The sequence below is a fragment of the Anarhichas minor genome, unplaced genomic scaffold, assembly GCF_050575085.1.
Source record: "Anarhichas minor isolate MPS153535 unplaced genomic scaffold, ASM5057508v1 ptg000004l, whole genome shotgun sequence".
NCBI classification, from domain to species: Eukaryota; Metazoa; Chordata; class Actinopteri; order Perciformes; family Anarhichadidae; genus Anarhichas; species Anarhichas minor.
The window spans coordinates 13,458,634-13,469,685 of NW_027466450.1; the positions used below are offsets into that span (position 1 = coordinate 13,458,634).

Consider the following 11,052-nt stretch of genomic DNA (forward strand, 5'->3'; position numbering starts at 1 on the left):
TCTGTGCTGGTTTTACTGAAGACATCATGGTAAGAGGAGAGCAAGTTGTGTAAGTTGGACCTTTCTGCATTTGTCAGATTTCCATACTTGACATCAAACAGTAGTTTGTTTGGCTGTATAACAGTAGTTGACAGAGTGGGTGGTTGTACAGGGCAGGTGGACACATTACATACAGGAGCTGAATCCTCACTTATGTCAGTGTCGGACACTGGAGTAAACTGTCCTAACTGCATACCTGAATGCAGTACCATAGGGGTGTTGTAGGAAATATAGGTTCAGAAGTGTGCTTTAAGAAATTATAATAGAAGTGTTTAATGATTCATAATTAAGAATTCATAATTAGTCATAAATATCGGAGTGTTTTAGAATGTATAGTTAGAAGTGTTTCTTAGTAGAATTAGTAGCACCTCTTACAGGTGGGGAATAATATGATAGCAAGTACTTGGAAGTCCCATTCATGCTTGTAAAACTTGTGAAGTTTTTGCCAAAAGTTGCAAATCCTTATCTTTATATAGTATGTTTAAGAGTAGCGAAGGGAAAGACAGGGATTTATAGACAGGCAATTTCAGCGGACGCAGAAGGAGCATCACCCGAGCCAGGGGTCCTAGCTGGCTGAGAGAGAAGGAGGAGCCAGCTGGAGTTAGCCAATAGGAACTAAAATGGACACGAGGGGAGGGGTTTTCAAACTGTGAACGGAAATGCTGGGAAAGAATTCATTCTCTTTCCTCTGATCTCAACGTGAGGGCAGCTGTGCTTCCAGGCTGGGATGAGGGTAAAGATGCTTCTCTGCGCAGAGAATATATATCTATAGATACTGTAATTAATGTGCTTCACTTTGTAATTGTATTAGATTCAGTAGGATTAAATACTTTTTGATTGTAAACCAGTTTATGGTAGATTTTATTATCGCAGCGACTCTACTGTATTCAGCAGTGGAGCGAGAATCAGCGGCCTTCTCTCTGTGGGGTAGAATTCAAGCCTCCACAAATTTGGCAAAACCACTCAGGGACCTTCTCGCCGGGCCAGAAGCAGCGTGGGCTGGAGGACAGCTTTGACCATCGACACCTTCGGGGCCCCCAAACAAAGAGGTCAGCAGAACCTTTTTAATAAAATCTGTATAAGTTAGCTTATAGGACAATTTAGCGAAGGTGTCGAGGGCTGGCGTTGCTAAGGGCTAGCGCTGCTAGGAGCTGGCTGCCGAGAAGCGGACCAAGAGAGGAAGGCCCCATTAAACTGAGTAACGTATTGATTTACATTGTGAAGCATACTTGCAGAATGAATTACGGGTACTGACTATAAAGGTGAATATTACGAGCACTGTAATTAAGAGTGAAAATTACCACATTGGGATTAAGAAAAATGGTTGGTTACAAACAGCAGAAAACTGCATTTCTGCAGATTTATGTGCTTGTTCGCCAAATTACTGGTATTAACGCCCTTCAGTGGTGGGTCGTCAGGGCCAGCAAAGCCTTCTCTGCTGGCCTAAACAGAATCACAAAGCTATAGCTATTTTATAATTTAATATTTTTTCTTAAATACACTACATGTATTGTAATTTATAAAAATATTTTTCCCATTATCTTATTTTCTCATTGCACAGCTTCTGTCTTCCTCAGTTGCTCTGCTTCCAGTGCAATGTGTTTTAAGTAGAGCTTTTATCCAATCAGATTTCACCTCTGTGTCTCTAGGTAAGAAGAGAGGCCAGAGGCCTGCAGACTCACAAGTGAATCCCTTTGGGGCGACCGTGGCTTACTGGGTAGAGAGGGTTGTCCGCTAACCGAAAGGTCACCGGTTCGATCCTCGGCTGCACCGTGTCCTGTGTCGAAGTGTCCCTGAGCAAGACACTGTACCCCTAACTGCTCCCCGGGCGCCTGTCATTGGCAGCCCACTGCTCCCTATACTGTATATACAGGGATGGGTCAAATGCAGAGAATAATTTCCCCACTGTGGGACTAATAAAGGAATGTTTCTTTCTTTTCTTTTCTTTGCAGTTTAAGTGAATGGGGACGATATTGTTGATTGTCATAGTGTTCAACCAATCAGATCTTTAGTTTGACATGTTGGGCGTATTCTTTGACGTGCCAGAGCCTGCTAGCTGGCCTACAAGTACATCAGCATTATGTGCAACTCAGTTTTCCGGAGCAGCTCTGCAGTGTGTGCTGTGATTAGTCAGTGGGCGAGCACGTGACTATCGTGAAACGAAATTTACAGCAGAGGCTTAGTCTGAGTAGTGAGAGTTAAGACCACCAGGAGAGAATTCACTTGGAGTGAAAAACAATATTTAAATATTTAATATAAGGAATGTCTGTTTAGGGGACAAGGGATCAGACTTTGTAATTAGAGACTCTTTTCTTCCTATCTTGTTCTCATCTTTCCCTCAGGACTTCTCCACCAGTTCAGGGAGCTGGTCCCCACTCAGTGCATCATCTATGTAGTTTTGATCACAGCTTTTTTTTATTATGAAGGTAATTCAACTGTAAATTAATCATCATGTCTGCACAGTCATGTGTCTAGGCATAGTATTTTTGGAGAGTTGTCTGTTTTACTACTACACAGTCATAAACATTAGAAGAGGGTTAAAAACACTGAAAGTATCATCTTGAATCCACTCTGTTTACATTCCTCTTGAAAAATTCACCACACATAGAACCATTAATGTGTAGTCAATGTTATAAGATTATTTTGTATCCATAATGGATGAAATAACCCACAAGTAAAGACTTGGATATCACAATGGTGTGTACATGATCGAGCTTTTTCAAAAATATTCCAGCTGACAATTACAACTTAGAAACAGTCAAATATAATATAAAACATATTTTCAGCAGTACTTTTAATTAAGATCATAAAAAATTGGACCTTTTTATAAATGTGATTATTTACTCAAGATAGAGTTGATAAAGGGTTATCTCATCTGATCTTATGCTTATTTGAGGGCTATTATAAACTGTATCAATACACATGAAGACAATGGTCATGTCATCACCGGTAACTACAATCAAACTGAAAAAGTTATGATTAAGTCGTGGTTATCTGTTAGACTTAACCATTACCTTTTGAGTTTTTGAAAAACTGCAGTGAATTGCTCAGTACTTATCATTACATTGTTGAAGTGGAAGATTCTCTGTGAGTTATTATATTAGAAGCAAGTCTTTAAATATTCAAAGTTATCACATCTCTGTATTATTATGACACAAAACGATGACTGAACAACAGTTATCAGTGTGAATACATTACTCTTTTGTAGATGAGCCTCTTAAGATGTTCATAAATTCCTCTCATTTTTAGTCCATAAATGATTGGATTAAAAAGAGGTTGATATATTATCATTTGTAAAGTCATTATCAAACGTACAATTTTGGGAAAATCAACTTCCAGTCGAGCAAGAAGTACATCATATGCACTTAAACAGGAAAAGTTGATTAGAACCAGCAGATGGGGTAAACAGGTCTGTGCAGCTTTTCTCCTGACTCCTCTACATCGATAGGATATTACAAGTATCCTGGTGTATGTAAAAAGTATGAAGAGCAGAGGGAGAAGTACAGCACTCACAAAAACAGCCAAGCCATAAATATTCAGCAGTCTTGAACTCACACAGTGAAGTTTGAGAACTGTGCTGTTGCAAAGTATTCCTTTCAAATGAAACTTACAGATTTGTTTTTTAGCACTCAGTAACATTGCTACTGAAACCTCACAAGCAGGCAGAATCCAAGCAAAGATCAGGAACATACTAACAGTTGTTTTTCTCATGATGGTTGAATATTGCAGAGGGTTACATATAGACACATATCTATCATAGGCCATGACCGACAACAGGAAGAACTCTGAACAACTTAGAGAGTAATAACTAAACCACTGGAAGAGACAGGCTGAATAAGATATGATCTGTTTCTCTGATAAAAAGTCAATCAAAAGCTTTGGGTAGATAGCAGTGCTGAAAAGAACAGAGTTGATTAACAAAGCTGCAATGAAAATGTACATTGGCTCATGGAGGGATTTGTGAATCACTATGATGCTCACAATTGTGAAATTACTGCTAATTATTAAAATATACATCGTAAACATGATCACAAAATAAAGATATCTGTATTTGTTCACTTCCACATGCCCACCAAAAGTTATATATGTCACATTAAATCTATTATCCATTATTGATATATCAAATGAGATGATAAAAAAACAATAAAGCTCATGTAACCAGCACTAGATTGTCTTATTCAGTCTTCAGTACCTGACCTTCATATGCTCTGGTGTGATCCAGCAAACAGAGGAACTGGAAAGGGATCTGTTGGAGTCAGTGGGAAGTCTTTATCAGACTATTTCTCCCTCCATGGATCTCATTAAACTCTCCAAAGAATGAGCTCGGTAAACAACTTGATTCTAGAGACATGAAGTCATAGTTGTTTTTTATGGCATCATCTATTCACAACAACATTCAAGCTGTATGTGCTTGTGCACTTATTGTTTTGTTGGAGCACTTGTGGTGTTTGTAGTTAATGTTCCATCAAGCAGTATATCTAAACATCATAATAAACCTAAAGCTGTTTGGGGCCTTTTTAGTTGTGCCTCCCAAGCTCAGGTTGCTGCAGAACGGTAAAGTTTGCCCCTGGTGTTTTTTACCAGTGAACCACACCGTAGGCCAATTTCACCTGTTTTAGACCGTGAGTAGCCGTGTCTTTGGTGTGTGACACAAGTATGTCATGACAGACGTATTTCTCTGGACTCAAGGAAGCACAGTGTTCAGTTGTTTTGAGAAAGCTGAAAGCAGCAACACCACAGGCCAAGGATTCAGCTCATTCTGAACAGGCATGTTTTGAACGTGCACTGCACTAGTAAGACTAAAACTATTTCAATCAGGAGAGAATTCACTTAGAGCGAAAAAAATATAAAAATATTTATTATAAGGAATGTCTGTTTAGGGGACAAGGGATCAGACTTTGTAACGAGAGACTCTTTTCTTCCTATCTTGTTCTCATCTTTCCCTCAGGACGTCTCCACCAGTTCAGGGAGCTGGCCCCCACTCAGTGCATCATCCATGTAGTTTTGATCACAGGTTTTTTTCATTATGAAGGTAATTCAACTGTTTTTTATGGCATCATCTTATCACAACAACATTCAAGCTGTATGTGCTTGTGCATTTATTGTTTTGTTGGAGCACTTCTGGTGTTTGTAGTTAATATTCCATCAAGCAGTATATCTAGATTGTCTGATTCAGTCTTCAGTACCTGACCTTCATATGCTCTGGTGTGATCCGGCAAACACAGGAACTGGAAAGTGATCTGTTGGAGTCGGTGGGATGTCTTTCTTTATTCCAGTAAACTGAGGTACGGGTCTATCCGCTGTGCATGTGCTTTGTCCATGAGGGCTTTGACAGTCTGAACAGTCTTTTCAGCCAAACCGTTACTCTACGGGTACAGCGGGCTGCTCGTGGTATGCTCAAAGTCCCATGCGTGAGCAAAACCTCTGAACTCTTGTGAATTGTAACAAGGTCCATTGTCACTGATTACTTTTCTGGGGTATTCCAAATCTGGCGAACATGGACTTCAGATTTTGGATGACAGTTGCGGATGTGAGTTTGGTGATTTTTTCTACCTCAAAGTACCTGCTATAATAGTCAACTATATAGTCAGTACTGTGCCAGGTGAACAAGTCTGTGGCTACTGTTTGCCAGGGTCGTTCCGGGATCGGATGCGAGAGCATCGGTTCCTTTGTATTGGAGCTGCGTCGCTCAAGGCAGATGCTGCAAGATCCTACTAGTGCCTCTACCTGTTCGCACATTCCGGGCCAGAACAGTACGTCTCTTGCTCGCTGCTTACACTTTTCCATCCCTAAGTGTCCAGTGTGTATGCGTGAAAGCATTTCAGCTCTGAGTGAGTGTGGCACAATGATTTTTTCACCTTTGAGCAGGATCCCGTTTGTCTCTGATATCTCGTCCCGATGATTCCAAAACTCAGCGACAGCAGGCGGACACCTTTTGTTCGACTCAGGCCATCCTGCTTGGATAACTTGTCTCAACATTGAGAGTTGCTCATCTTGTGCTGTGGCGGCTTTGATTTCTGCCATTTTGCAGTCACTCACCGGTGCACTGCTGATCACCGTGTGGATTTGTAAATCCATGTCTTCACTTAAAGAGTTATCAGCACACTCAATCGGCTTTCTGGACAGCGTGTCCGCGACCGGGATTTGTTTTCCAGGCTTGTGTGTAATGGTAATGTCGTAACTTTGTAGTTGCAGTATTATGCGTTGTAGGTGTGGCGGTGCGGCTGCCAAGGGTTTCCGTATGATTGACTCCAGCGGTTTGTGGTCTGACTCGACGATCACCTGTCGTCCATACAGATATTGATGAAAGCGTCCGCATCCAAAGAGCACTGCGTACAGCTCCTTTTCGATTTGAGCGTAATTTTCTTCGGTCTCATTTAGTGTCTTGGATGCGTATGCGACTGGTTTCTCTCCCTGGAGCAAGACTGCTCCTAAGCCGCATTTTGATGCATCGACTTGTAGTTTCACATCTTTGGTGTGGTCGAAGTATGTGAGCACTGGGCCGGGCTCCTGTGTTAGCAGGTCTTTCATTTGCTGGAATGCAACATCTTGATTTGAGTCCCACGTGAATTCATTGTTCTCTTTCAGCAGTTGTCTAAGTGGGGCAATTGTCTCTGAAAGTCTGGGTGCAAACTTGGAGAGGTAGGTGACCATGCCCAGTATGGTCTCCAGCTCTGCTTTGCTGCGTGGGGGAGCCATTTCTTTAATTGCCTTGACCTTGTTAGGGTCGGGCTTGATGCCTTCTCGTGTCAGTCTATGTCCAAAATAGCTCACCTCAGAGACGCAGATGATGCTTTTGTCTTTGTTTAGCTTTATTCCTCTCTCCCTGGTTCTCTCCAGCATGGCGCGCAGGTTGGCATCGTGCTCCTCTTTGGTGCGGCCATACACTATGATGGCTGCGACACCCTGAAGCCCCTCGTAGGCCTCATCAACTCTCCTCTGAAACTCATCCTGTGCAGAAATGATTCCGAAAGGGAGCCTTTTGAACCGATATCTGCCGTAGATGGTGTTGAACGTGGTCAGCATGGATGATTCATGGCTGAGTTTTATCGTCCAGTATCCAGATCTAGCGTCCAGTACACTGAAGTACTGTGCTCCGGCTAGTCTTGATGTGACATCATCTAGAGTGGGAAGTGGATAGTGGGGTCTCTGGATAGCTTTGTTTAGGGGGCGGGGATCTAAACACACCCTAAGCTTTCCTGTTTTAGGCTTTTCCACTGCCACTAGTGCATTCACCCACTCAGTCGGCTCTGTGACCTTTTGGATTATATCCATTTTTTCCATTTCATCAAGCTCATCTTTGAGTCGGTTGCGCAGGGCATATGGGATGCGGTGAGGTGGGCACACCACCGGTGTTGCTGAGGGTTTAAGGTGAAAGGTGCATTCTCCGGGGAATAGTCCAATGCCTTAAAATACGTCAGCAAACTCTTCTGTGATGCTGGTGTGTGTTTTCGGCTGTGCGTTAACTACAGATTAGAAACAGTCAAATATATTATAAAACATATTTTCAGCAGTACTTTTAAGCTAATTAAAAATTGGTCTTTCTTACAAATGTGATTATTTACTCAAGATGGAGTAATGATGATGCAATAATAACTTGACAGAAACAACAATTGCTTTAAATGTTCATTTTTATTATAAAATAAACAAAACACTTTGTCTCTCAGGCCACAAAACTCAATTTTAGTTACATACAGTGCCTAATCAGAAATATGCTCTTGCTTTCAAGGTTGTTCATTTAAAATGTAGACATGGATTCATTTCATCACAACCCCGACCCTCCTCCATAACATAACAACCACTGCCCGATCACAACACACTGCACCACGTATTATATTATAATACTTATTTTTACTTCGCTCGTCTGTATTTATTACAGTATTGTGCTGCTCAAACACTGGATTGATAAAGGCTTATCTCATCTGAGCTTTTGCTTATTTCATGGCTACTATAAACTTTAGCAATACAGTGGAAGATTCTCTGTGCGTTATTATATTAGAAGCAATTTTGTAAATATTCAAAGTTATCACATCGCTGCATTATTATGACACAAAACGATGACTGTACAACAGTTATCAGTGTGAATACATTAGACCCTTTTGTAGAAGAGCCTCTTCAGGTGTTCATAAATTCCTCTCATTTTTAGTCCATAAATGATTGGATTAAAAAGAGGATGATATATTACTACTTGTAAAGTCATTATCAAACGTACAATTTTGGGAAAATCAACTTCCAGTCGAGCAAGAAGTACATCATATGCACTTAAACAGGAAAAGTTGATTAGAACCAGCAGATGGGGTAAACAGGTCTGTGCAGCTTTTCTCCTGACTCCTCTACATCGATAGGATATTACAAGTATCCTGGTGTATGTAAAAAGTATGAAGAGCACAGGGAGAAGTGCAGCACTCACAAAAACAACCAAGCCATAAATATTCAGCAGTGTTGAACTCACACAGTGAAGTTTGGGAACTGTGCTGTTGCAAAGTATTCCTTTCAAATGAAACTTACAGATTTCTTTTTTAGCACTCAGTAATATTAGTACTGAAAACTGACAAGAAGGCAGAATCCAAGCAAAGATCAGGAACATATTAACAGTTGTTTTTCTCATGATGGTTGAATATTGCAGAGGGTTACATATAGACACATATCTATCATAGGCCATGACCGACAACAGGAAGAATTCTGAAGCGCCTAGAGAATAATAACTAAACCACTGGAAGAGACAGACTGGATAAGATACGATCTGGTTTTCTGATAAAAAGTCAATCAACAGCTTTGGGTAGATAGCAGTGCTGAAAAGAACAGAGTTGATTAACAAAGCTGCAATGAAAATGTACATTGGCTCATGGAGGGATTTGTGAATCACTATGATGCTCACAATAGTGAAATTACTACTAATTATTAAAATATACATTGTAAACATCATCACAAAATAAAGATATCTATATTTGTGCACTTCCACATGCCCATCAAAAGTTATATATGTTACATTAAATCTATTATCCATTATTGATATATCAAATGAGATGATAAAAAAACAATGAAGCTCATGTAACCAGCACTAGATTGTCTTATTCAGTCTTCAGTACCTGACCTTCATATGCTCTGGTGTGATCCAGCAAACACAGGAACTGGAAAGGGATCTGTTGGAGTCGGTGGGATGTCTTTATCACACTACTTCTCCCTCCATGGATCTCATTAAACTCTCCAAAGAATGAGCTAGGAAAACAACTTGATTCTCGAGACATGAAGTCATAGATGTTTTTTATGGCATCATCTATTCACAACAACATTCAAGCTGTATGTGCTTGTGCACTTATTGTTTTGTTGGAGCACTTGTGGTGTTTGTAGTTAATGTTCCATCAAGCAGTATATCTAAACGTCATAATAAACCTAAAGCTGTTTGGGGCCTTTTTAGTTGTGCCTCCCAAGCTCAGATTGCTGCAGAACGATAAAGTTTGCCCTGGTGTTTTTTACCAGTGAACCACACCGTAGGCCAATTTCACCTGTTTTAGACCGTGAGTAGCCATGTCTTTGGTGTGTGATACAAGTATATCATGGCAGACGTATTTCTCTGGACTCAAGGAAGCACAGTGTTCAGTTGATTTGAGAAAGCTGAAAGCAGCAACACCACAGGCCAAGGATTCAGCTCATTCTGAACAGGCATGTTTTGAACGAATACTGCACTAGTAAGACTGAAACTATTTCAATCAGGAGAGAATTCACTTAGAGTGAAAAAATATTTACTACACATGCATGGCGAGATGAATAGTTAAGAGATTATATTCCATAGTGACGTAGTATATTAAAGGGGGTAATGATGCTGTGATCACTAATATTCCCTGCGAAGTCTAGACCCTGGTGGTGGTGGTGAAGGGAACTGCTGATGATCCAATGATAGGATGAAGAAGTGATGATGAAATGACAACTGACAGCAGCAGAGAGGAGAGCAGTTTTAAAATTTGACAGCAACCATGTGATTGGCTTAGGGAGATCGTGGCAGAATCTGGTTGTTGAGCTCAAGAGTGAATACCAATAATCAGCTGATTAGAGTATAAACCGAAGAGAGAGGGAGACAAAGAGATTTGTGAATGAATTTATGTGTAACTGTAACGGGTATGGTAAGGGCCCAGAAGCAGTACGACGGACACACGGAATAGTTGAAATGAAACTTTATTCCAGACAGAAGACACAATGAGGAAACAGTCTTGGATCTGCACACGTGGAGAAATCCACTCGGTGGAACGCCAAGCTGTCAGGGGAGAAGGCAGACAGAAACCTGAGAAAGCAGAGGCTAGAATCTCGTGGTCGGGGACAGAAGGCTGAGTCGTTTACCGGGGCAGAGGCAAAGCGGAGAAATCCAGACAGGCAGGGTCGGCAACGGGAAAACAGTCCGAGGATAAACGCGGGAAAGTCTGGCATAATGCGGAGAGCGATCTTGCAGTAAGTGTGTGTGAGACTGGGGTTTAAATAGTAGGTGCCGCAGAGTGAGCAGTTGAGAGTGATTGAGCTGATGAGGTGGATGTGACTAACAGGTGTACTGATTGAGCTGATTAGGTGAGTGGTAGATAGAGTGAGAGGGGAGAAGGGGCAGAGCTGGGACAGGTTTGACCTTGGATACGTGGAACGTGGGGTGGATGCACATGGATCTGGGGAGCTTGAGCCTCACTGCCGCCGGGTTGATGATTCTCTGGACTTCGAAAGGCCCGATGAATCTTGGGCCCAGTTTGTTGGACTCTACCCGCAAGGGTAGGTCCCGGATCGACAACCACACCCTCTGACCCACCTGGTAGATGGGGGCTGGAGTGAGTGCGGTGTCGGTTAGCCGCTGTTGCGTAGCGGTCGGCAGACCGGAGCAGGGTTGCTCGGGCCTTCGTCCAGGTCTGGCGGCAGCGGCGGATGAAGGTCTGGAGTGCAGGGCAGGAAACCTTCTCCAACTCGGGGAACAGAGGCGGCTAGACCCATATGCGCACTGGAAGGGTGACAAGCCTGTGGTGGAGCTGGTCAGGGTGT

The 11,052-nt window shown here is 41.8% G+C and overlaps 1 protein-coding gene and 1 pseudogene across 1 annotated transcript; both read right to left on the reverse strand.

Moving 5' to 3' along the window:
• Positions 1 to 3,284: 3,284 nt before the first annotated feature.
• LOC142964093 (olfactory receptor 10K2-like) lies at positions 3,285 to 4,149 on the reverse strand (annotated as a pseudogene).
• A 3,979-nt stretch (positions 4,150 to 8,128) lies between these two features.
• Positions 8,129 to 9,046, reverse strand: LOC142964101 (olfactory receptor 10K1-like). Its single transcript, XM_076104244.1, has one exon. The coding sequence runs from the start codon at positions 9,044 to 9,046 to the stop codon at positions 8,129 to 8,131; it is 918 nt and encodes a 305-aa protein (XP_075960359.1).
• Positions 9,047 to 11,052: the final 2,006 nt, after the last annotated feature.